The 27,945-nt window shown below is 39.5% G+C and overlaps 1 protein-coding gene across 1 annotated transcript in view; it reads right to left on the bottom strand.

The window, feature by feature from the left end:
* The window catches only part of LOC129464024 (palmitoyltransferase ZDHHC20-like), a 54,789-nt gene that overhangs the window by 11,596 nt on the left and 15,248 nt on the right, over positions 1 to 27,945 (bottom strand). Inside the window, 6 exon segments of the mRNA XM_055244856.2 lie at positions 1,573 to 1,699; positions 3,823 to 3,955; positions 12,284 to 12,404; positions 13,564 to 13,596; positions 14,688 to 14,763; positions 26,412 to 26,532. Coding sequence (XP_055100831.2) covers positions 1,573 to 1,699; positions 3,823 to 3,955; positions 12,284 to 12,404; positions 13,564 to 13,596; positions 14,688 to 14,763; positions 26,412 to 26,532 — 611 coding nt within the window.

The raw sequence follows: 27,945 nt of genomic DNA, 5'->3' as shown, positions 1-27,945 counted from the left end.
GCAGACCGGAAGATAATGGAACATCTTTAAACGAAGGAAAACAAAAAACAGCAACAAAATCCTATCAACTTAGAATTCTCTGTTTACAGAAAATAACTTCGAAATTTCTGTTTAGAGAAAATAACTTCAAAACAAGTAATGTGTGTTCCAACCAATGGGAGGCGGAAAATCTTGAATACATGAGACAATGGATAAAGTATACAAAAGAGATCAATGAACTTGAAGATACAGCAACAGGATCTATACAAAATGAAACAGAAAAAATACAAAAAATGAACAGTGCATCAGTGAGCTGTGGGAGGACTGTGAGTGACTGATAACAGGTGTAATTGGAGTCCCCACAGTAATAGGGGGACAGAGATGACGAAATAATGGCTAACAATATTTTCCAAATTTGATTAAAGCTCTAAAACCAGAGATCCAAAAAGCTCAACTAATCCCAAGCACAAGAAACTAGAAAACTAGATCAAGATATATCATAATCAAATTGCATGAAGTAGTGATAGAGTCTTAAAAGTAGCCATAGAAAAAAACATATATAGACTAATGAAAATAAGAGTTATCACAATTTCTTATCAGAAAAATGCAACCCAGAAGCATAACATTTAGCAACATCTAAAATTTTTTGTTTTGTTTTTGAGACAGAGTCTTGCTCTGTTGCCCAGGCTGCAATGTGTTGGTGCCATCTCAGCTCACTGCAACCTCTGTCTCCCAGGTTCAAGCGATGCTTGTGCCTCAGCCTTCCGAGTAGCTGGGACTACAGGTGTGCACCACCACACCCAGCTAATTTTTGTATTTTTAGTAGGGACTGGGTTTCGCCATGTTGGCCAGGCTGGTCTTGAACTCCTGGCCCCAAGTGATTCACATGCCTCAGCCTCCCAAAGTGCTGGGATTACAGCCATGACCCACTGTGTCTGGCTGACATCTAGAATTTTATACCAAGCAAAAATGTCTTTAAAAAATGAAAGCAAGTAAGTCATTTTCAGACCAAAAATAGGCAATTCAGTTAATCTAGGGAAAAAAACCATAACTCTTACAAATAGGTCACTCAATCTTCAAATATTTTTCCCTTCTTTTTGATGACTTTGGTATATAGCTAGCCTAAAATGGATGGAAACTGGAAAGAAATGGAAACTATCAGTCATCTCAAGAATATGCTCATTTATATTTGGGGTAAAACTGCAGTATGTGGTTGGTTTTTCTTGATTTAGGACACAACAGAATACACAATTCATTTCTATGATGGGATCTTTGAAGTTGCGGCTAATAACTATAAATTTTTATAATTCTTTACTTCAAGTTATTTGCATTTTGAAGAAAAAAATCTTATTTTTTTAGTGAATCATCTTTTTCTTCTACTTTCGATTTAAATATATAAACTCTCCTTAACCTTATCTAATTAAAAAATGACAAATAAAATATTTTATGTATAAAAAGATATTTTGAGTTTTCATTCTCAAAGTCTGTAAGAATATCATTATATATTATATTCTCTAAATCTGAAGACATATAACCAGAAAAAGAGACCACCACAGATGTCGTAATCTCTGACACCCACATTTTGTAAATTACCTTGAAAATATTGGAAGTAGCCAATATTTCTTTTCATCACCAAAGTCTTGTCTCCAATTTTTACTGCATCCAAGAGAGAAACCATTTCCATCAGGTCCGTATGAAAACGTGGGTGCACGGAATGATTCTGTTAAATATACATACATATATAAACTAATTAATCTATTTAAAAATTACAGGAGGGATGGAAATTACCAATTTTCTTGCTTATATCTTTGACATAAAAACTGTAAATATAATTTAAAATAAATAATACATTAGTAGCAATTAAAAGATAAATTTCTGAAACTTCTTTTGGGAAAAAATAGCACATTTAATATTTCATCAACCTTATAAAGTATTATGTCAAAATAATTATCAAATATTACTGAAAATCTAGTATTGTGTGCTCAGTATCTCTTGGCTTTTTTTTTCTACAAGATATTCTAATTCCTGCAACTTCACTCATTATTTATGCATTTCCTACTATGTTCCTGATAGCATTGTACCAGGTATTTGGGATTCAAAGATAAATTAGATAAAATTCCTACCCAAGAACCTAGAGTCTAGCAAAAATTACAATGTTAATAAGTGCTAACATAGCCATGATGTACTGGGAGCACAGAGGTGAAGGAAGCTAATTTTGTCTCGACAGAGATATATATGTGCCTTGGGGGTGCTTGTAGGGAAAGGTGATCAAGCTGAGGGTGACTAGACCATTATTTCAAGCTTGGTTGTTAAGTGATGTAGAGTGAGGTCTGGAGAAAGATACAGGCTTCACAAAAAATGTTTTTTAATTTAAAAATAGAATGCACTTCAGTGTGTTTTATAAGCTAAGGATAAGAACCCACGGCATTGGGAGGGATTGCTGATATAAAAAAGTAAAATAAAAACTGAAGAAAGGGATCCTAGAAGAGATGGGAAGGGTCTAGAAAAGTTGTAAAGGTTAACCTTGAATACCAGAAAAGACACCTTTCTTCCTCAGAAGTTAGAGGCAGGTGAGAGTGATGGGTGTGAAAGAAGAAATGTTTGTATGAGGCTATAAAGACATTAAGATGAGAGTTTACTTGTGGCTCCTTCTGATTTTTCTACTAGGGACTCATAAAATGGGTAAGGAGAGTGGGAGAATTATGAAAATCTGGAATAACCGTTTTGGGTAACAGGTGAGGGACCTGACCAGAAACATGTGACATTACTGCCAAACAGAGCTAAGGCCCTCAATGAGGCCTCACATCTGTAGCTATAGCAAACCTTATGGAGTAAGACATCCTTCAACAGCTTTCAACAGCCCCACTGTGCACGCGGATAGAGGATGGCTGGATAACCAGAGCCATGAATTAGCAAAGGAATAATGGGAGAAAGTCTAGGCACCAAAGATGTAAGGAGCTGTTTTTGTCAAGAGTTGCTAAAGTCATTTACCATAGGATCTAGAATGGACATGGGTGAGAAATAAAACCAGAAGGGAAAGAAAAACTTAGGAGAAAATTGTTGGAGAATAGAAGACTCAGGAAGTACATTAGAATACAGCAAATAGAGAATAACATATTCAAGTTTAAAATTTCATTTTCAGGGGTTCTTCAGTTCTAAGCGATTAAAAAGCTCAGAATCAAAGGGACTAGCTTGCCTGTTTGGGATAATGGCATTAGCTTAAATGTAGGAACTCACTAAATGAGGGTAAACGATCTCAAGGAGGGTAGGTGACAGTTATGAAGAAGACAGAGGTGATACAGCAGAATAAGACACCCTCAAATCTAAGAACAAACATCTGAATGTAGCAGTGGAGAATTAGCTAAAGACCAGGGCTGTGGGGGATGAAGCTGTAAAAAAAGTGGTGTGCTAAGCAATGTTTTTTCAAAGTGTGGGTTAGAACACCTTAATAGACCACATAATCAGCTGAGTGACTTGCAACCCGCATTTCCTTTTAAGAAACTAGAAAAGAAGGCCAGGCGCGGTGGCTCACTCTTGTAATCCCAGCACTTTGGGAGGCCGAGGCGGGGGGATCATGAGGTCAGGAAATCGAGACCACGGTGAAACCCCATCTCTACTGAAAATACAAAAAATTAGCCGGGCGTGGTGGCAGGCGCCTGTAGTCCCAGCTACTCGGAGAGGCTGAGGCAGGAGAATGGCGTGAACCCGGGAGGCGGAGCTTGCAGTGAGCCGATATTGGGCCACTGCACTCCAGCCTGGGCGACAGAGCGAGACTCCGTCTCAAAAAAAAAAAAAATAAATAAATAAAAAAATAATAATAATAATTTATTTTAACCTACTTGCCTATTGTTGTTCTATTTTTTCCAACTAGCCAGCAGTGGTAGCTGAAAAGTGAGAGGACGCTGATGAAGAACATTGCAGACACAAAGAAAAGAAAAAGTACGTGGAATTTTGCACGTGTATCTGTCAGTTCATTCTGAGGAGGAAAAAAAGAAGTTAATTTTGAGGACAGTCAACCTCTAAAATATAACTTACAAGTTAGTTCTGCCTAAAGATTGTTGAATATATCAAAATACTTGCCATATTTGAAAAATAATAAATTACTTAATATATCCCAATGCAACAAGGGCAAAAGCAAAGAATTGGTATTACCAAAGCAACCTGCTTATCTAGGAGTTCAGGAAGAGTTATTTAAAATACTGCTCTTAAATTTTTTTAAATTTTAGCTTGGCATGGTGGTACATACCTGTAATCCCAGCTATCGGGGAGACTGAGACAGGAGGGTCACCTGAGCCTAGGAGTTCTAGGCCATCCTGGGCAACATAGTGAGACCCTGTCTCATAAAAAAAAAAAAATAGCAATACTTTCAGTAATAAAGTGAAAAGATCGACTCTGCTACCCAACAAATTTTCTTTTGTACTTTATGTATATATTCAAGCTTTCTCCAACATCCGACATACATAAGCTCCCCGTATCTACACAAAAATATTTGCTTATTTTATTTAGATTTGCTGCTAACTAAAAACTAATTGTGAAATATTTCTGAACTTCTCTAATCTCTATTTTCAGACCACCTTACCCGTGCCTTCAGCTGCTTCAATTCATACTTTTTTCATCTGTATGTCTACAGAGCCTTTGTGCATAGTTAACAATTTTGATAGATAAATTTACCACAAGGTATTAATGAATGAAAACAGCTTCTCTGGTATCCCTTCTTATGACTATATACATTTTAACAGAAGCAAACTAGAGCCTAGAAGAAATTACTACCGTTAATAGAAGGAGGAGGCCTTTAAATGTTAGCTCTTAAAATAAACCATAGAGGCAAAGCACCTACTCCACCAGAACATGAGGCTGTTCTGCCTGATTTAAGAAGTATTACAGACTAAAAGAAGGCTATTAGCATTAGGTTATTGTGACATTGATCTTTTTCTCTTTTCTTCAAGAGTAACCAACATATGTTTCAAATGTTTCAAACATTATCAAGTGAGTCTTCTATCTGACCATCTTGTGAAGCTAAATTTATTAAATATATTCACTATAAATGTCACAAAAGAGATCATGAGAATGTCATGGTAATGATGTATTTTACCTTTGGACAACTCTCTGTAGATTTCCTGCGGCAAAGCTTGTGCAAATAGAGACATATATTAAGAAACCAATTTTTATGCAAAATTATCCTAAACACTAGTTTTATAAATCCTGTTGAAGGAACACTAAGATGTTGCTTTCTAATGGCCATCTACAACATTTTCTCAAGAAATACAAAAGAGAAAATAGGCAAGAACATGCAGCTCTTCAAAAGCACATTTCTTTTTTTTTTTTTTTTTTAAAGATACAAGGTCTTGGCTGGGTGCAGCGGCTCACACCTGTAATCCCAGTACTTTGGGAGGTGGAGGCAGGTGGATCACCTGAGGTCAAGAGTTCGAGACCAGCCTGGCCAACATGGTGAAACCCCCGTCTCTACTAAAAATGCAAAAATTAGCCGGGCATGGTGGTACACGCCTGTAATCCCAGCTACTTGGGAGGATGAGGCAGGAGAATCACTTAACCCAGAAGGTGGATGTTGCAGTGAGCCAAGATCGCACTGCTGCACTCCAGCCTGGGTGACAGCGAGTCTCAAAAAAAAAAAAAAAAAAATACAAGGTCTCACTAAGGCACCAGAGCTAGGGCTAGTCTTGAACTCCTGGTCTTAAGTGATCCTGGCCTCCCAAAGTGCTGGACTACAGGCGTGAGCCACCTGTGCAGACACATTTCAGTCTGGGGAAGAATAAAATAAAATAAAATGTTTTTAGCCAATATTGAAAACAAACAAACAAACCTCTGACTAGTTTCTAAAAACTAGATCTGATGACTTCTTACCACCTTCACTGCTTCTACCTTATTCCACCTGGGATGCTGCAACAGCCTCTACCATGTGAGCCTGTGTATTGGTACTTGCCCTCTCCCATGTATTCTCAGCTCAGCAATCAGAGTGAGCCTTGCACAAGTCAGATCATGTCCCCACCTGGCTGCTAGTAAAAGCCACAGTCATTTCAATACTCTCCAAGGCCCTCTGTCATTTTGGCCCCCTCTTGGTCCATTCCTTTCAGTCTCCTTTCCGCTCGTTCTACCCCAGCCACAATAGCCTTCTTGTGTTACTGAAACATGGCAGGGACACATATCATGTCCTCTGGGCCGGAATGCTCTTCTCTCAGATATCCATTAATTCCCTTCAAGTTTTTGCTTAAATCCTACCTTCTAAATGAGGTCTACCCTGACTGTGCTATTCAGTACTGCCACCTGCCCTATCATGCCACCGCCCAATACTTAAATCTCTTACCCTGCTCATTATTTATTACTTGTCCCCCTCCTTCTCAAAAGCAAGCTCTATAAAGACAGAACTCTGCCCGTTTTTTCAGAGATATACTACAAGTCTCTAGAGTACTACCTGCCATGTAGTAGGTACTAAATACATATTTCTTGAATGAATGAAGAAAAAGGTAGATTTACATTTACTAGTCTTTTTTTTACTCAGAATTAATCCAAAAAAGTTATTCATTCTTTAATAAATCATTGCATACAAACATTGCTTAATTTTCTGATAGAGAAATGTGAAATTAAGTAATTTAGATTTCATCTATCTGGCACTGAATCTGTTTAAATAAGCGGTATGGTTAGTATGTTGTGAACTGAACAAAGGTGCCAGCTACGGGGGAAATCAAAAGCCAAAATTCATGAGGCTGACAACATACAGGTAAGGGTGTTCTCTTCTAATATGTGCAAAGGCATTGTAAGTGTTAGCATCCCCTGGTTTTAAATACCCAAACTTTAAACATCTAATGAAGTTTAAATCCTTCTAAAATGTAGTAGGTATCTCCTAGAAATAGAATTGTGCTTGATGACTCAGGGCTTTCATTATATTCTTCCCAACTACGAGTAGCAAGTTATAGTGGAAAGTAGCTGGATGCTGGAATACCCAGATTTTAGTTTAAATTCTTCCTATGTTTTTTTTGTTTTTTTTTTTTTGAGACAGAGTCTCAATCTGTAGCCCAGGCTGGAGTGCAGTGGTACAATCTCAGCTCACTGCAAGCTCTACCTTCCAGGTTCATGCCATTCTTCTGCCTCAGCCTCCTGAGTAGCTGGGACTACAGGTGCCAGCCACCACGCCCAGCTAATTTTTTGTATTTTTAGTAGAGACGGGGTTTCACCGTGTTAGCTAGGATGGTCTTGATCTCCTGACCTCGTGATCCGCCTGCCTCGGCCTCCCAAAGTGCTGGGATTACAGGCGTGAGCCACCGCGCCCAGCCTGAATTCTTCCTATGTTATTAAGTATGTGACCTTCGGTAGTTGCATAATTTCTCCAATTTGTTTCCAACTCTGAAAACTGAAATAATAATGGCCCCCTTCTATATAAATCATATTTTCTTCTTTTCTTTTTCTTTTCTTTTTGAGACAGAGTCTTGCTCTGTCATCAGGCTGGAGTGCAGTGGTGTGATGGGTGATCTTGGTTCACTGCAACCTCCGCCTCCCAGGTTCAAGCGATTCTCCTGCCTCAGCTTCCTGAGTAGCTGGGACTACAGGTGTGCGCCACCACACCTGGCTAATTTTGTATTTTTAGTAGAGACGGGGTTTCACCATTGTTGGCCAGGATAGTCTTGATCTCCTGACCTCATGATCTGCCCCCCTTGGCCTCCCAAAGTGCTGGAATTACAGGCATAAGCCACCACACCCAACCCTATTTTCTTATTTTCTATATTCCTGATGCTCTGGCATCTGGGGCCTCACTAACTGGGGAGAAACTACCCCTCCCCGGGTTAACCAGTTCTTAAGAGACAGCAAACCACTCACCCAGGAGTACATCTTTCATACACAAACTAAACAATCCAGATCCCACACTGAGAACTGCTTCTTCTATCTGCCTTTTATACTCCAGAAGGCAGCAGTCCTCTGCCTCCATCATCCCAGGACCAGGTATAAGACAACTAGAGATAGCCCTGATACCTGAGTCCTCTGCAATGCCTGCAGCCAGCCAATCCGAAATCTGCTCACCTTGCCTTCCCCACAGGAACCACAATGAAGGCTCTGGTTCCCACATGGTGCTTCCTATCCTGGGGCCTCTTCCTCTTGGCACTGTGAGTAACAAACTATCTTTTCAGTGACAATTGTCTCCTCATCTATTGGCCTCACCATACCTGAATAATAACAAAACCTACGTTGTAAAACACCTTCACAAGGTTTTTAGAAAAAGTAGATGTAAAAGTACTTTTTAACTACAATAATCCCTCCTCCAAAATCAGATTTAAAGGTAAAAACAAAAATAACAAAAGTACCAGAGGAAAAAACAGAACAATATCTGTATAAATTTATATGGAACAGACAACAGACAGGTATCATATATAAAAACAACTGCTTTAAAAATATAAAACTTTGATGTCACAAAAACAAAAGACAGCAGGAATGTAAGACATAAACAGAAAATGTGGGCCAGGCGTGGTGGCTCACACCTATTATCCCAATACTTTAGGAGGCCGAGGTAGGGTGGATCACCTAACGTAAGGAGTTCAAGACTAGTCTGACCAACATGGTGAAACCCTGTCTCTACTAAAAATACAAAAATTAACCAGGCGTGGTGGCGCATGCCTGTAGTCCCAGCTACTCAGGAGGCAATGGCAGGAAAATCGCTTGAATCCGGGAGGTGAAGGTTACAGTGAGCTGAGATTATGCCACTGCACTCCAGCCTGCATGACAGAGTGAGACTCTGTCTCAAAAAAAAAGAAAACCCAGAAAATGTGGAAAAAGCATTTGTAACCCACGAAAGAAAAAGGATTAATATCTTTAGGAGTGTCTCACATATTCTGGTTAGGAGTCCTTTGTGAGATATATGCATTGTAAATATCTTCTCCCAGTCAGTAGCTTGCCTTTTCACTCCAAAAGTCATCTTTTTATAAAAAGTTTTTTATTTTAATGAAGTCCAATTTATTGATCTTTTCTTTTATGGTGATTGCTATGTTCAGTGTAAGAACTCCTCATTTGGGCTGGCTGCGGTGACTCGTGCCTGTAATCCCAGCATTTTGGGAGACCGAGGCGGGCGGATCACCTGAGGTCAGGAGTTCAAGACTAGCCTGGCCAACATGGTAAAACTCCGTCTCTGCTATAGAATCACTTGAACCCAGGAAGTGGAGGTTGCAGTGAGCCGAGATCGTGCCATCACACTCTTGCCTGGGTGACAAGAGCGAAACTCCATCTCAAAAAAAAAAAAAAGAAATCCTCTTCTAACTCAAGGTCAAGAATAAAGATTAGTGGCTGGGCTCGGTGGCTCACACCTGTAATCCCAGCACTTTGGGAGGCTGAGGTGGGAAGACTGTTTGAGATCAGGACTTATAGACCAGTTCATGGTGAAACCCCGTCTCTACAAAAAATACAAAAACCAGCCGGACATGGTGGTGCCTGCCCATGGTCCCAGCTACTCGGGGGCTTGAGGCAGGAGGATTGCTTGAGCCTGGGAGATTGAAACTGCAGTGAGCCGTGATCGCATCACTGCCCAGCCTGGGAGACAGAGTGGGACCGTATCTCAAAAAACAAAACAACAACAACAAAAAAAGATTAGTATCTTTAATGTAAGACAAACTCGTTCATGTGTAAATATGAAAACCTACTAGAAATGGGCAAAGAACACAATAGAAATTTCACAAAAAAGACATGCCAGTGGCTAGCAAGCATATCCTCATAAGCATATGCAAAACAAAAATATTTTCCTCTGCTCATAAATTGGCAGATTGTACTTAAGAAGGCAGAGAATAAAGACAGGAAATTAGAAGATTGAGGGTCTAAACCACGTCTGTGATATTAGGAATAGGAAGGATTTGAGGCACAGAGTTGGAAAAAACAAAATAAATAACATCTACTGACTGCTTTCCATGTATTTACACTATTTATTTTAATCATTAAATCAATCCTATAAGTTATTACCTCAATTTTAAAAATGAACGAACAAAGAGTCTAAAGTTTAAGTATCTTAATTCTGGCTATTCACTCAGCAAATATTTACTGAACACCTACTGTGTGTTCAGTACTGGGTGATTAAGAAACATAAACAAACAGGCTGGGCGCGGTGGCTCACGTCTGTAATCCCAGCACTTTGGGAGGCTGAGGCAGGCAGATCACAAGGTCAGGAGATCGAGACCATCCTGGCTAACATGGTGAAACCCCATCTCTACTAAAAATACAAAAAATTAGCCGGGCAAGGTGGTGGGCGCCTGTAGTCCCAGCTACTCAGGAGGCAGGCTGAGGCAGGAGAATGGCGTGAACCCGGGAGGCGGAGCTGGCAGTGAGCCGAGATCGTGCCACTGCACTCCAGCTTGGGCGACAGAGCGAGACTCTGTCTCCAAAAAAAAAAAAAAAAGAAAGAAACATAAATAAACAAAATAAATGAATATTCGTGCTCTCATGGAGCTTAGATTCTGGCAAATAAATACATACATGGCATTTACATGTAAAGAAAGCTCATTTTTTTCCCTAGTATATCACCCTGATTCTACACTTCAGTTTCATAAGGGAATAACAATAATTCCAAGACGCTATTAATTTTTCTACCTTGGAAACTGATAGATTTGTAAAGATTTTGTTCCCAATCAATCAGATAAACACAGAAAGAACAGTGAAAAGAAAATGAGGTTGGTTTGAGACGTGCTGATTTTTATGGTGTCTTCCTCATGTCTGCTGGTTCAATAAATAGCAACTGGAAACGGGAATGGGCTCAGCCCATGTGAGCACTAGGGCTAGGAACAGCAATTGTGAATGCCACAGGGGGACACACAATAACCCAGAAACACAGTAGAAGGAACCAAGAGTGAGACAGCCCAGGACTGAACCTATATTTAAAGGGCTGAAGGGGAAAGAGAAAGGAATGAATATTATCTTGAAACTTAAAGAGAGTTTAAATGAAGGAGAAAATGTTCATTTATTTTGAAATTATTTCTTGGCCAGGTGCGGTGGCTCACACTTGTAATCCCAGCGCTTTGGCAGGCCGAGGCAGGCAAATCACTTGAAGTCAGGGGCTCGAGACCAGCCTGGCCAGCATGGTGAAACCCTGTCTCTACTAAAAATACAAAAATTAGCCAGGCGTTGTGGCGGGGCACCTGTAATCCCAGCTACTCAGGAAGGCTGAGGCAGGAGAATCGCTTGAACCCAGAAGGCAGAGGTTATAGTAAGATGAGATCATGCCACTGCACTCCAGCCTGGGTGACCAAGCAAGATTCCGTCTCAAATAAAAATAAAATAAAATAAAATAAAAATAAAAATAAAATAAAATATAAATAAAATAATTTCTAAATTTTTCAAAAATGGTACACGCACAGAGAAAATTAAAATAATGCTAAAAAGCTATTAATGAAAAACAGCAGTTCTCCCACTTCCAAGAGGCCAGTTACTTTCAATGTTTTTGGTAGTTTTTCCCCAAAAAATATATACTCCCCAAAAAATATATACTTAAAATTTTAAAACAAATTTTAAAGCTATATTTATCTGTTTTGAATATATTACTATTTGTCCATGTTATACAAAATCCAAAGGATAACTGTAAAAAGCATGTCTCCCTTCTAAGTGCCCTCCCCAGAGGCAACCACTGTTAAGAATTTTTTACTGCATTCTTCCAGATAAGACATATACAAATATATACACGTGTTATTGTGCTGTAGAAATGGCAGCATACTATATGCATTCTTCCGTACCTTGTTTTTTTCATGTTAATAATAGATCTCAAAGATCACCTCACATCATTTGTTACAAAGAGCTTCCTTATTCTTTCTTAAGCTGTATTGCATTCCTTTGTATAGATGTATCATAGTTTAAGGAGACCTCAGTTGATAAGACATCTGATTGTTTTCATTCATTTGCCATTTTAAGAAATGCTGTAAAATCTATAAAGACAGGAAGCAGTTTAGTGGCTGCCTGGGGCTGAGGCAACCATTAAATTACTTCCTGTCTTTATAGATTTTATTAGTATAAAATTGCAATAAGTCTCACCGACTCAAAGAAAAGCAATTTACCTCCCTAAAATGAATATGTCTTTGTTAGAATGTGGGTGAAAATAATTTGGATCACTAAAAGAGGCTCACTATATCCTGTTTAATATACATTTATTTACAAATAAACGTGTATATGAAAGTAAATTGTAGCCCTATCTGTCCTCTGATGGATTTATAAAACTCTAACTTGTAAAATTAAACTAAAGAATATCTACTTGTCATAAAAAATGAAGTAATTAGGAAGATAGCATCTTAAAGTCTTAAATACATGTTTCAAGATAGAAAAAAAGACTTACCGTCCAAAATTTTATAAAGTACTCTAAAACTGTTGCAGCCACGAAAAGGCAATATAATAGGGAATATAATAAAAACAGCAGGAAGAATTTGTAATTAGAAAATCCCACACAGTTATTCACCCTGGAAAAATAAAGAAAGCCACATTACAAAAGTAAGAAAAATGACAAATTCACAGAAATAGAAAGTGGGATGGAGGCTGCCAGGGGCTGGTGTGGTGTGGGGAAGGGGAGCTCTTTAATGAGAATAAAGTTTCAGTTTTGCAGGATGAAAAAGTTCTGGAGATTAATTGCACAATAATTTGAACATACTTAACACTACTGAACTGTACCTTAAGAAACGGTTAAGATGGTACATCTTATGGGAGTCTCGTTCTGTTGCCCAGGCTGGAGTGCAGTGGCGCCATCTCGGCTCACTGCAACCTCTGCCTCCCAGGTTCACGCGATTCTCCTGCCTCAGACTCCTAAGTAGCTGGGATTACAGGCGCTCACCACAACGCCCGGCTAATTTTTGTATTTTTAGTAGAGATGGGGTTTCACCATGTTGCCCAAGCTGATCTTGAACTCCTGACCTCTTCGATGTTTTTTTAAAACAATTAAAACATAGTAATTTAAAAAAAATAAATTGGGCCGAGTGCAGTGGCTCATGCCTGTAATCCTAGTACTTCAGGAGGCCAAGGCGGGTGGATTGCTTGAGCCCAGGAGTTCAAGACCAGCCTGGGCAACATGAAGAAACCCCATCTCTATTAAAAATACAAAAAATCAGCCAGGCGTGGTGGTGCATGCCTGCAGTCCCAGCTACTTGAGAGACTGAGGTGGAAGAATCACCTGAGCCCAGAAGGTCGAGGCTGCAGTGGGCCAAGATCATGCCACTGTACTCCAGCCTGGGCAACCAGAGACCTTGTTTCAAAAATAAAATAAAACAAAACAAACATAAAAAAAGACAAATCAGAAAACTTAATCATTATTACCTAGAAATGGGTCATCTGGGAAGTTGACAGTGGTGTCTTAATTGTGAATGTTTGTATTTAATAAATTCTATACGGAATGTGGAATTTTAATGTTAATTCTTAATACATTGTTATTTGGGTTAATTTCAGCAGATATTTTTAATAGAAACCATTTAATATAATTGTTTACATACAAATATGTGCATAGATGTAAAGAGATCAATCTTAGTATCTATGAGTAAACTGGCCTTCAAAATTTAGGAATACTGAAGTTACTCTAAATTCTCTCTCTCTCACCACCAATGCAATTTCTTCTGTTTTTTTAATACATACCAAGGACAGTGATGATCCATCTTAAGAATACATCTAGAAAACAAACAAGCATAAGAAAATCCATGCAGAAAAATTCTTCTAACTTCTCATAATTTTCTTTTATTTGACTTAAAATTTTCCCTTTACAGCTACATCTTAAGAGAATCAACCCAGAAACTAGGTTAGAGATCATTTCTGATGCTTCCACAAGAATGTTCATAGGTAAAAAGTCATGATTTTTATACTGGGAATTCAGCTGAACATATTCAGCTGCCTTAGACCACATCAAATGATACTATAATATTTAGATCTGGGCTGGGCACGGTGGCTCATGCGTGTAATTCCAGCACTTTGGGAGACAGAGGTGGTAGGATCATTTGAGGTCAGAGTGAGACCAGCCTGGCTGACATAGTGAGACCCTGTCCTGAAAAAAACAAAATTCAGATCCGGTGCACAGTACTTGGTACATAAGATAGATCCAGCTAACAAATTAGCTGAAGGAGATAGAATGCAATACAGATGGCCCCTATGTTATTTTAAACATACGCAGGTCATAAAAACAAAAGTTTAGAAGGAAATAAGCCAAAATATTAACACTGATGGGCTTGGAGATGGTTATTTTTCCACATATTCTATAAAATTTTACCCCATGCATAAGCACTACTGTATTTTTGTAATTAAAAAGAAACCAAACCTCAAATTTGCCTCCCTACTAGAATATGTATTCTATATTTATATGTAGACCATGGATCATCTCAAAAAATGTAACAAAATGAGTAATTTAATACTTAGAAAGTTAAGTAACTGTGTTACTAAAAGTCAAGGATTATCTGGGATTCCAAACTAGTGATCTTTCCTTCAATATATGATCTCCTTACATGTGCACAAAGACTTACATTAAGCACAAGCACAGACAGCATAAAGTCCAAGAAAATTCTATTAACTGGTATAGGAACTGTTATCAAAGATAACTTGTGAGTATATTCCAGCTTTTATCAATATTTTTGTCTGCCCTGTATGCACAGCAAATAATGAGAGAGGATGAAGTGTTCTTGTCAAGTGTAAAGCATATAAAATGTTCCTTCCCCTTGCACTCTCCCATCACTGATTTCCAGTGCTAGATATTAAGCATATGTGTGAGTGACACTTATGAGTCACATGCTGAGCAGTGATGCCCCCGATCAGGTTTAATCAGCTGACATTTTTCACAATATCTGATAGCTACATGAAAGAAGCAAAAGGAAGATGTTGAAGGATGTACAAACTTAACTAATTTGACATTAAAACTTGATCTTCTAAAAAAAATAAACAACTCTGGGTAATTGATAACTAATAATTATAAAGCAATACCAAAATGTATTATACTAGAGAGCTTCTCAAATCAAAATGTCAAGAGATAAAAGAGAACATCAGAATGGAGTTTGCTCAGCAATTTTTAGATGAAAAGTAGATGCAAAGCAAATAAATGACTCATACAAGGTCAAACACCAGGGTGAGTAGCAGAACTAGACTAGAACTCAAGATTTAGTAAGTCCCAAGTCCAGTGTTTTTTTCTATTATACCACGATGCCTACAGTAATATAAAAATTTAGACTTTTAAGGCATCCTGTGGGACTGTTTTTGAAATTCTGAAATAGCTTCAATAAAAAAAAAAAAAAAAACTTTTATCTGCCATCCCTACCCCAGATAAACAATAAAATTGGGAATGCATTTTTGAATAAAAACTCTGAATTGTTTTCCACTAAATCCTAATATATACTATTGTTGCCCAGTACATATGTTCATTTAAAATGTATGGAACACCTGCTAGGTGCCAGATATTGTTCATGCCTTCAAGGACCTTTCATTTTACAGGAAGCAATGAGGAGTAATAATAAACAAGTTAACAAAATAGACAATGTATTAGACAGTATAGATAGCAGGGAAGGAAACATCGGGGAATTGTAATTTTAGAAAGATCTATGAGAAAAATGAAACTGAAAGAAGGAAGCTAGTGAGTCATGTCCATGAGGGAGAAAGAGGTTTTTTGTTTCTGTTTTTGTTTTTTGTTTTTTTTTGGGGGACGGAGTGTCACTCTGTCGCCCAGGCTGGAGTGCAGGTGCACGACCTCAGCTCACTGCAACCTCTACCTCCCGGGTTCAAGCAATTCTCCTGCCTCGGCCTCCCAAGTAGCTGGGACAACAGATGTGCACCACCATGCCTAGGTAATTTTTGTATTTTTAGTAGAGACAGGGTTTCACCATGTTGGTCAGGCTGGTCTTGAACTCCTGACCTCAGGTGATTCACCCACCTCAGCCTCCCAAAGTGCTGGGATTACAGGCATGAGCCACCGTGCCTGGCAGGGAGAATGAGGATTCTAATCAGAGAATGGACCCTGAGGTGTGAGTATGCTTGGCTTGTTCAAGGATTAGTGAAGAAGAGTGATGTTCATTACAGCATTGTTCTTCCTAAAACACTAGGAATAACTTGAATTATACAAATAGTTAACCATCTTATGGTATAGCCAGTGAAACGCTATGCAGAGTTTAACAAAAGTTTTCCCCACAGAATACATTTATGACTGGGTGCAGTGGCTCACTTGGAAATAACCAATCAGCTTTCTGTTCTTTGTTTCCACTTTCTTCAGCCTTTTCTAAAGCCGGCTTCCCCTGTCCAGCTCATTGGAGCTCCTTTCTATTTTGTAGACTGCATGAGGCCTAGTTCATAAATCATTAATAAAAGGCAATTAGATCTCTCAAACTCAATTTGTTGAAATTTTGGTTTTTGACAACCCTAACATGGAAAAATACAAGGACATTACATGGGAAAAAAAGCAATTTAGGGCTGGGCGTGGTGGCTCACGCCTGTAATCCCAGCACTCTGGGAGGCTGAGGCGGGCGGATCATGAGGTCAGGAGATCGAGACCATCCTGGCTAACACGGTGAAACCCCGTCTCTACTAAAAAAATACAAAAAATTAGCTGGGCGTGGTGGTGGGCGCCTGTAGTCCCAGCTACTCAGGAGGCTGAGGCAGGAGAATGGCATGAATCCAGGAGGCGGAGCTTGCAGTGAGCTGAGATCGTGCCACTGCACAGAGTAAGATTCCATCTCAAAAAAAAAAAAAAAGCAATCATACAATAGTTTGTATATACAGAGTAGAGTTCCCATCTCCGAAGGGAAAAGCATATTTTCTTTTTATAACCATATACCCTATCCCAATAAAATGCATACATATTTCAGATGTCAATTAATACATATAACAGGGAGACAGAGTATATTTTGAAGCAATGTTAGAAGCTATAGCTCATAGAAAGCTCTATCCAGGTAACCAAATTTGTATTAGTTAATATTTAGCTATTTGATTGTCACTTGTATATAGTTCTACAATACTCTGTTATATATAAAACATTTCTGCTAGGATACACAAGAAAAGGTGGTAGCCTCTGATGAGTGGTGTCACGGGTGAGGTGTGTAGACTCAATCTTTTTTGGTGCCCCTAAAAATTTGTTTTTTAAATAATGGGCATGTATTACTTCTATAATGTAAATAAGAATTTCTCTAGAACAAAGGGAATTTACACAAATATCTACTTATTAAATAAATATTATTTTTTAACAAAAATCATTTTCATTTATTTAAGCCTTTAAAATAAAATACTCGTTTAATATGATACAGAGGCAATAAAATACATAATTTAATTGACTTTTCAAATTCATTTAAAAATAGAGAGCTATCGTTTTAGAAAACTCAGCTATTTTTTTTCCCTCTAGCACATTAGGGAAAAAGACACAAGTCACAAGATAATCCCGCATCACATAAGAAAGCCAAGTTCTGTCTCACTCACCTGTCTTGATCAACAGGGAGGAAAAACCTGTTTGCTGCAGCTACTGGCATCTGGGCCCTTGATTTTGGGTGTGTTGAAATTACAATATGAGTTCTCAGGGTGCCTTCAGTGTACCTGTTTTCTGATAGACGAGAAATGTGTAGGAGGTACTTAGCCGCTAGACTGAAAATCTTCCTTTTCCACTACTGGGAGCATATTCTTTGACACTCTCTAAGAAGGAAATCTGTACCTCCTCTCCTCCACTATCGCTTAAAATTATTTAGTCCATTTTAGTATTTGTCTAATGATGGAAAAATATGGAGACCTATTCAACTGTAAAGGAAAACCTTACATAAAAAGATAAATGCTACAAATTTTAAAAGCAGAATCCCTCATCACTCTATTGGAAGAGCTAAGTTAAGTCCCTGTTTCCATAATGCTTGGGTGCACCAGCAGGATCTGAACTCAGAACATACAAATACAAAAAGCCCTTTCAGCCAAAACATTTGAAACGGACTCTGTGAGGCAGTGAAAACATCCAATGTAAAATGGAACAAAAGCACTAAGGACTGAGTGGTTAAGATTGTGTATTCTGATTGCTGCAGAATGAGGGAAAGGAAATTAAATTAGATCTTAACTGAAAGCCCAACACTTGACCAGTTATTTCCCCCTGGCAGCCATAAACCCCTGCTGCCATGTATCAAATACTCCTGGTTTCCCTTGGCTACACCTTACAGCATCTAAGCAACTTGCCTGGCTGGTGGGTCCCTTCTGACTTTTGGGCCCTGGGACATGTTCTCTTTCTCAAATACTGTTCAATACTCATTTCCCGATCACTCCTGGACTTGATTCTTCTTATACTACTTATTCCTGCACATCTAATTGACTCTAGTTAAGCATTTCAACTGGGTTTCTGTTATTTGTGCTTTTCTACGTGTTTTTTTTTTATTATTATACTTTATGTTCTAAAATAGATGGTAGAACATGCAGGTTTGTTACATAGGTATACACATGCCATGGTGGTTTGCTGCACCTATCAACCTGTCATCTACAATAGGTATTTCTCCTAATGCTATCCCTTCCTTTCCCCTCCACCCGCCGACAGCCCCAGTGTGTGATGTTCCCCTCCCTGTGTCCATATGATCTCATTGTTCAACTCCCACTTATGAGTGAGAACATGCAGTGTTTGGTTTTCTGCTCCTGTGTTAGTTTGCTGAAAATGATGAGTTCCAGCTTCATCCATGTCCCTGCAAAGGACATGAACTCATTCTTTTTTACGGCTGCGTAGTATTCCATGGTGTATATGTGCCACATTTTCTTTATCCAGTCTATCATTGATGGGCATTTGGGTTGGTTCCAAGTCTTCGCTATTGTGAACAGTGCTGCAATAAACATACATGTGCATGTGTCTTTACAGAATGATTTATAATCCTTTGGGTATATACCCAGTAATGGGATTGCTGGGTCAAATGATATTTCTGGTTCTAGATCCTTGAGGAATTGCTGCATTGTATTCCACAATCGAGCTAATTTACACTCCCACAAACAGTGTAAAAGTGTTTCTATTTCTCTGTCACCTAGGCTGAGTGCAGTGGCGCAATCTCAGCTCACTGCAACCTCCGTCTCCCGGGTTCAAGCGATTCTCCTGCCTCAGCCTCTTGAGTAGCTGGGATTACAGACGCCTGCCACCAGGTCTGGCTAATTTTTTTTTGTATTTTTTTTAGTAGAGACGGGGTTTCATCATGTTGGTCAGGCTGGTCTTGAACTCCTGACCTCATGATCCACCTGCCTCAGCCTCCCAAAGTGCTGGGATTATAGGTGTGAGCCACCACACTCGGTTTCTTTCCTGACTTTTTAATGATCGCCATTCTAACTGGCGTGAGACGGTATCTCATGGCGGTTTTGATTTGCATTTCTCTAATGACCAGTGATAATGAGCTTTTTAAAATATGTTTGTTGGTCGCATAAATGTCTTCTTTTGAAAAGTGTCTGTTCATACCCTTTGCCCACATTTTGATGAGGTTGTTTTTTTCTTGGAAGTGTGAGTTCCTTGTAGATTCTGGAGATCAGCCCTTTGTCAGATGGATAGATTGCAAAAATTTTCTCCCATTCTGTAGGTTGCCTGTTCACTCTAATGATAGTTTCTTTTGCTGTGCAGAAGCTCCTTAATTAGATGCCAATTGTCAATTTTGGCTTTTGCTGCAATTGCTTTTGGTGTTTTAGTCATTAAGTCTTTGCACATGCATATATCCTGAATGGTGTTTCCTAGATTTTCTCCTAGGGTTTTTATGGTTTTAGGTCTTATATTTAAATCTTTAATCCATCTTGAGTTAATTTTTGTATAAGGTGTAAGGAAGGGATCCAGTTTCAGTTTTCTGCATGTGGCTAGCCAGTTTTCCCCACACAATTTATTAAATAGGGAATCCTTTCCCCATTGTTTGTTTTTGTCAGGTTTGTCAAAGATCAGATGGTTGTAGATGTGTGGTGTTATTTCTGAGGTCTCTGTTCTGTTCCATTGGTCTATATATCTGTTTTGGCACCAGTACCATGCTGTTTTGGTTACTGCAGCCTTGTAGTGTAGTTTGAAGTCAGGTAATGTGATGCCTCTATCTTTGTTCTTTTTGCTTAGGATTGTCTTGGCTATACAGGCTCTTTTTTTGGTTCCATATGAAATTTAAAGTAGTTTTTTCTAATTCTGTGAAGAAAGTCAATGGTAGCTTGATGGGAATAGCATTGAATCTATAAATTACTTTGGGCAGTATGGCCATTTTCATGATATTGATTCTTCCTATCCATGAGCATGGAATGTTCTTCCATTTGTTTGTGTCCTCTTTTATTTCCTTGAGCAGTGGTTTGTAGTTCTCCTTGAAGAGCTCCTTCACATCCCTTGTAAGGTGTATTCCTAGGTATTTTATTATCTTTGTAGCAATTGTGAGTGGGAGTTCACTCATGATTTGGCTGTTTGTCAGTTATTGGCGTATAGGAATGCTTGTGATTTTTGCGCATTGGTTTTGTATCCTGAGACTTTGCTGAAGTTGCTTATCAGCTTAAGGAGTTTTGGGGCTGGGACAATGGGGTTTTCTAAATATACAATCATGTCATCTGCACAGATAATTTGACTTCCTCTCTTCCTATTTGAATACCCTTTATTTATCTTGCCTTATTGCCTTAGCCAGAACTTCCAATACTATGTTGAATAGGAGTGGTGAGAGAGGACATCCTTGTCTTGTGCCAGTTTTCAAAGGGAATGCTTCCAGCTTTTGCCCATTCAGTATGATATTGGCTGTGGGTTTGTCATAAATAGGTCTTATTATTTTGAGATGCGTTCCATCAATACCTAGTTTATTGAGTGTTTTTAGCATGAAGGGGTGCTGAATTTTATTGAAGGCCTTTTCTGCATCTATTCAGATAATTATGTGGTTTTTGTCATTGGTTCGATGTGATGGATTACATTTATTGATTTGTGTATGTTGAACCAGCCTTGAATCCAGGGATGAAGCCAACTTGATCACAGTGGATAAGCTTTTTAATGTGCTGCTGGATTCAGTTTGCCAGTATTTTATTGAGGATTTTCACATTGATGTTCATCAGGGATATTGGCCTGAAATTTTCTTTTTTTGTCACGTCTCTGCCAGGTTTTGGTATCAGGATGATGCTGGCCTCATAAAATGAGTTAGGGAGGAGTCCCCCTTTTTCTATTGTTTAGAATAGTTTTAGAAGGAATGGTACCAGCTCCTCTTTGTACCTCTGGTAGAATATGGCTGTGAATCCATCTGGTCCTCGGCTTTTCTTGGTTGGTAGGCTATTAACTACTGCCTCAATTTCAGAACTTGTTATTGGTCAATTTAGGGATTCGACTTCTTCCTGGTTTAGTTTTGGGAGGGTGTATGTGTCCAGGAATTTATCCATTTCTTCTAGATTTTCTAGTTTATTTGTGTAGAGGTGTTTATGGTATTCTCTGATGGTAGTTTGTATTTCTGTAGGATCAGTGGTGATATCCCCTTTATCATTTTTTTATTGTCTCTATTTGATTCTTCTCTCTTTTATTCTTTATTAGTCTGGCTAGTGGTCTAACTATTTTGTTAATCTTTTTTAAAAGAGTCCCATATTTCTTAGAGGCTTTGTTCGTTCCTTTTCATTCTTTTTTCTCTAATCTTGTCTTCATGCTTTATTTCATTAAGTTGATCTTCAATCACTGATATCCTTTCTTCTGCTTGATCGATTCAGCTATTGATACTTGTGTATGCTTCACAAAGTTCTCGTGCTGTGTTTTTCAGCTCCATCAAGTAAAAGGTTCTTCTTTAACCTGGTTATTCTAGTTAGCAGTTCCTGTATCTTTATATCAAGGTTCTTAGCTTCCTTGCATTTGGTTAGAACATGCTCCTTTAGCTCAGGGGAGTTTATTATCCACCTTCTGAAGCCTACTTCTGTCAATCTGTCAAACTCATTCTCGGTCCAGTTTTGTTCCCTTGCTGGCGAGGAGTGGTGACCCTTTGGAGGAGGAGAGGTATTCTGGTTTTGGAATTTTCAGCCTTTTTGTGCTGGTTTTTCCTCGTCTTTGTGGATTTATCTACCTTTGGTCTTTCATGTTGGTGACCTTCAGATGGGGTTTTTTTGTGGTCATCCTTTTTGTTGATGTTGATGCTACTGCTTTCTGTTTATTAGTCTTCCTTCTAACAGTCAGACCCCTCTTCTGCAGGTCTCTTGGAATTTGCTGGAAGTCCACTCCAGACCGTTTGCCTGCGTATCACCAGCGGAGGCTGCAGAGCAGCAAAGATTGCTGCCTGCTCCTTCCTCTGGAAGCTTCCTCCCAGAGGGGCACCTGCCAGATGTCAGCTGCAGCTCTCCTGTATGAGGTGTCTCCCAGTCAGGAGGCATGGGGGTCAGGGACCCACTTGAAGCAGTCAGTCCCTTAGCAGAGCTCGAGTGCTGTGCTGGGTGATCAGCTGCTCTCTTCAGAGCCGGCAGACAGGAACGTTTAAGTCTGCTGAAGCTGTGCCTACAGCTGCCTCTTCCCCCAGGTGCTGTGTCCCAGGGAGATGGGAGTTTTATCTATAAGCCCCTGACTGGGGCTGCTGCCTTTCTTTCAGAGATGCCCTGCCCAGAGAGGATGAATCAAGAGAGGCAGTCTGGCTACAGTGCCTTTGCAGAGCTATGGTGGGCTCTGCCCAGTTGGAACTTCCTGGCGGCTTTGTTTACACTGTGAGGGGAAAATCCACCTACTCAAGCCTCAGTAATGGCAGAAGCCCCTCCCCCCCACCAAGCTCCAGCGTCCCAGGTCAACTTCAGACTGCTGTGCTGGCAGCGAGAATTTCAAGCCAGTGGATCTTAGCTTGTTGAGGTCTGTGGAGGTGGGATCTGCTGAACAAGACCACTCAGCTCGCTAGCTTCAGCCCCCTTTCCAGGAGAAGGAACAGTTCTGTCTTGCTGGCGTGCTAGATGCCACTGGGGTATGAAAAAAAACTCCTGCAGCTAGCTCAGTGTCTGCCCAAATGGCCACCCAGTTTTGTGCTTGAAACCCAGGGCCCTGGTGGTGTAGGCACCCGAGGGAATCTCCTGGTCTGTGGGTTGCGAAGACCATGGGAAAAGCATAGCATCTGGGCCGAATAGCACCGTCCCTCATGGCACAGTCCCTCATGGCTTCCCTTGGCTAGGGGAGGGAGTTCCCCGACCCCTTGCGCTTCCCGGGTGAGGCGACACCCTACCCTGCTTCTGCTCGCCCTCTGTGGGCTTCACCCACTGTCTAACCAGTCCCACGGAGATGAAGCGGGTACCTCAGTTGGAAATGCAGAAGTCACTGCCTTCTGCGTTGGTCTCACTGGGAGCTGTAGACTGGAGCTGTTCCTATTTGGCCATCTTGCCCCAATTGACCGAGTATGTTATATTTTATTGAGGGCCTTCTGTAACACCTTGCCTGGGTTAGGCACTAGGGAGGTAAAACCATATAATGTAGAAAAAGTAGAGCTATAAAGGACCTTAGAGGTTTCCTAGTTCAATCTCTCCATTTTACAGATCAAAGACACCCCAAAGATTAGAGAGTCATCAGTTGAAGGTTGAATGGCTAAGCAAATGGTAACATCAGGAACGAGTATCTTTTCTCTCTTTCCCCTACCCTTCTCCACTCAACATTCTGACGTTGCAAAGGCTGTGAAATTACCTAGGCTCTGAGATGGGATTAAACCAAACAGACCTTGTAGGAAAGGGAGGCTTGATGACTGAGCAGATTGAACTCAGAAGTAGCAATCAAAGGAAATCTGAGTTTCTAGGGTGGCTAGAAGAATGATGGTGCCAAGGATAGAAATAGAGCTGAGTTTGGGTGAGGGTAGTGTTTTTCACTGACAAATATTTAGAGAGTTTCTACCATGTGACAAATACTGCTAGATGCAGGAAATATAAAAGTGAACGAGGCAGACTTTTGGCCCCTCCCCCAAGATATTAGGTTTTAAGTGATGAATCCAGTATTGTAGGAGCTTGAAGCTTTGGATAATAGGCCATTCAAGTACAGCTAGCATTTGGAAGCTGCAAATACACAAGTGGAGCTCTAGTGAGAGCTACAAATGCTGAATTGAAGGGCACATGCCAAGGTGAATGATGAAGGCTTGATACTGGCGACTGGATGCTCTAGGCAGAGGTCTGCAGCTCCCTCCTCGGAAACAACAGGAAGGGCGCTGTATCCCAGGGTGCAGCTAGATCGCAGACCGCTCTGTAGACATGCAATCCTTGTATGCAGCTGCAAATCTACCCCTGGGCCTGGCACACAAGAAAGGGTTTGGAATGCAGGTGAGTGCTAGCGTGTTAATATCCTTGAATCTGTTGTTATTTCTATAAAGAAGGTAACTCATTACTGAAAACTATTAAAGAAAACAAATTATGCAGCACAATAAGCAAATGATCACAATATTGTGGTACTAGAATTCCAAGGCTAAAAGTAACAGTTGAAAGGACAGTACAGAAAAATGAGGCCGGGCACGGTGGCTCAAGCCTGTAATCCCAGCACTTTGGGAGGCCAAGGCGGGCGGATGACGAGGTCAGGAGATCAAGACCATCCTGGCTAACACGGTGAAACCCATCTCTACTAAAAATACAAAAAATTAGCCGGGCATGTTGGCGGGCGCCTGTAGTCCCAGCTACTCGGGAGGCAGAGCTCGCAGTGAGCCGAGATTGCGCCACTGCACTCCAGCCTGGGGGACAGAGAAAGACTCCATCTCAAAAAAAAAAAAAACAAAAAACGGGGTAAGGCACCATTGTGAAGTTAAGACATAGGAGAAAACAACAAATGTGGGATGAAGAAGAACAATCATACAAGTATACTAAAACAGAAGTATAAAACTACAGAAAAATACAAAGAGGAAAGCGTTTCAAGAAGACAGAATGACAAAATGCCACTGATCCTGGTAGGGAGAATGAAAGCCCGTTGCCTGGAATTCACTAGAAGGAAGTGAGGCCCTGGATACAGACCACCTAGAAGACCTATAATCAAGGGAAAATGAAATAAAATAATAGGCCAGGCACGGTGGCTCACACCTATAATCCCAGCACTTTGGGACGCCAAAGTGGGCAGATCACTTGAGGCTAGGAATTTGAGACCAGCCTGGCCAACATGGTGAAACCCCATCTCTACTAAAAATACAAAAATTAGCCGGGTTTGGTGGCGTGTGCCTGCAATCCCAGCTACTCAGGAGGCTGAGGCAGGAGATCGCTTGAACTCTGGGGGTGGAAGTTGCAGTGAGCTGAGACTGCACCACTGCACTCAAGCCTGGGCAACAGAGCGAGACTCCATTTCAAAAAAATAAAAAATTACTGGAAATGTATTATATACAAAGAGCTATACTAAGTACTTTACATATATTGTCTCTTTTAATACTTCCACTAACCCAGCCATGAAAATATTATTATCCTTACCTTAAAATGAGGAAGTTAATGCTTAGAAAGTTTAAGTGACTTGCACTGTATTAGCAAGGGAAAAGCTAGGGTTTGATCTGTAATCCATGTTTTCAATCCATACTATATTAGTTATGCAAAAAGGACAGTCAGTCAAATATCCCCTCCTAAAATCTTGTAGACACTTTAAATTTTCTTGAGTCACAATTTGTACATAGCTGCACAAAGGTAATTTCCCACTGGAGTTTAGAAACTTAGTGGGTTGAAGAGGCAGAGCACCTGGACTTAAAATCCTGTTGTTTTTTATACTGGCTGTATGACTTTGAACAAGTTACTTAGCCTCACTGTGTCTTAGTTTCCTCATCTGTAAAATGGAAACTATAGTCTACACTTCATAAGGTTGTTGTGAGGTCTAAATGAGTTTGTACATGTAAACAGAATAACTGTTAAGCTGCAATCATTACCTGGTGTTTAAACCAATTACTGAAGTATATAATACATAATTTAAAACAATTTCCTAAACAAAAACAAAAAAATTTTTTAAATAAAAGAAAACAATTCCCTATATTTAAATGACCAGCCACTCATAGACTCCTCCCTGTCATAAGATTACAACCTAGGAACAGGAAGCTGCTGTTACAGTCATGGATCTCAGTGGAGGCATTAGTACAGAGGAAACACCAAGGGCTTTGGAACTAGACAAACCTGAGTTCACAGTCTGACTCTCAGAGTATTAGCCTTATACATCTGAACAAGTTTCTTCCTATTTGTGTCTTTTACTGTTCCCCATTCTTAGCACACTTTTAGATTTTTTTTTTAATTACTCAGTGATGACACATAATACTCAAATTCAGACTTCCAAATGACAGTTTACTAAGAATAATAATTAAAATTTTTAGCCATGAATGTTGAGTTGGGGGAAAAAAACAAGTACGGAAGAGATTCATATTAAAGTGGGCCCCTTAAACAATTTATATTGATTATTATTTTTATATGTTATTTTTATATATTTATCTATTTCTGCATCTGAAATACCACAGTAAGGAAACAGGAAAGTCTTGTTGCTACAGATATTATTTATGGCAATCATAGTATCCATTTAATAGTCAAACCATGCAAATATATCCTGGCAGGAATAAGCATATTTTAAAAATAATTTGAAAAGGAAAACTTATTTTTTTTCTTACTTTTTGAAGCTGATGTGGTATAGATAGGTAAAGCTCTTGCTGCTCTTCTCAAAATTTCTTGTTGTCTTTCTTGGCTGAATTCTTTCTCATAACGTTCCTTTTCAGAATTGGACAAGTAGAACTATAAAAGGAAAAAGGACTATTAAATTTTTTAAATCCCATGATGTTAATTATCATGCTCAGAAAAAGTTTTATCTAGAACAGAAAAAGAAAACCAAAAACTATTTTATGAAGACAAAACTTGTCTTCAAACTTAACTGTTAAGCAGATAAATCAAGTACATTTTAACAAAAACTACATACCTTTGGCATATTAAAAAATATTTGCCCTCCACACCAGATGGCAAAGATCATGAACTAAATATTTTTCCATCTTTGTTTTTCACAAATAAAATTAAATTTCTACACAAGAAAGGCTTAATATATAGTCTCCATTAGTAAAAATTTTAGTTGTTTAAAAGTTACTGTCAAGAGATTTTTAATTTTTGGAAGAATGTCCAAAGATTTACTTGCTTTGGGTGAAAGGCTAAATCACAGTCATGGGGTCCTGCAAATTTCTAGCCAAATGTCTCAAGAAGGCCAACGAGTCATTTTTTTTTTAACCATTTTTAGCTTTTAAAAAGCTAACCAAGAGGACTTACTTTCATCAGAATTATGAAAGATTGTCAAGGCAAGCATAGTTGCCTTTTCAAAGACAGAGTCTTTTATAGAGCTGTTTCTTTTTTGAGACGGAGTCTTGCTCTGTCACCCAGGCTGGAGTGCAGTGGCGTGATTTTGGCTCACTGCAAGCTCCGCCTCCTGGGTTCACGCCATTCTCCTGCCTCAGCCTCCCGAGTAGCTGGGACTACAGGCGCCCACCACTATGTCCAGCTAATTTTATTTTTTTTTGTATTTTTAGTAGAGACGAGGTTTCACCGTGTTAGCCAGGATGGTCTCGATCTCCTGACCTCGTGATCCGCCCGCCTCAGCCACTCAAAGTGCTGGGATTATAGGCGTAAGCCACCGCGTCCGGCCTAGAGCTGTTTCTTGTTTTCACTTCTTAGTGTTTGTTCCCATGTGTGGCCAGCCTCTGGTTCATTTCTCTTAATAGCATTTTCCCTTCAGAGTACTTGTTTATGTTTAATTGTTCTTTTCATAAGTCATCCTAACATCTCAAGGATCCTAGGTTTTATACCTCAATTTCACTTACCAGGAAATACAGGTTTCTATCAGTCTTTATTTCATAGATTAAAAAAAAAACTAAGAATGGCCTGAGACTTGTTCTTCATTGTTTTATATTTTAATAATACAATTCCTCAATTTTTATTTACTTGTAGGGTTCTGCTTAAAAAGCCCTAAGGAATCCTGACTTTTCATGTTTAAGGAGTATTTGGTCTAGTTGCTAACTCAAATACCAAAATGTCTCCTCCTCTTGCTGCGCCATCATTGCTAACGGTATTAGCTTAACAACACGGTATTCTGCTATAAACAAGGCAATAGCTTGGCATAGTAGAGAACTCTGAGTTGAGGAAATTATGATTCTAAGAGACTTAGGC

Source organism: Symphalangus syndactylus, chromosome 15 (genome assembly GCF_028878055.3).
Source record: "Symphalangus syndactylus isolate Jambi chromosome 15, NHGRI_mSymSyn1-v2.1_pri, whole genome shotgun sequence".
Taxonomy (NCBI): Eukaryota; Metazoa; Chordata; class Mammalia; order Primates; family Hylobatidae; genus Symphalangus; species Symphalangus syndactylus.
The sequence above is the reverse complement of the archived record's forward strand: the minus strand, read 5'-3'. Positions and strand labels throughout refer to the sequence as shown.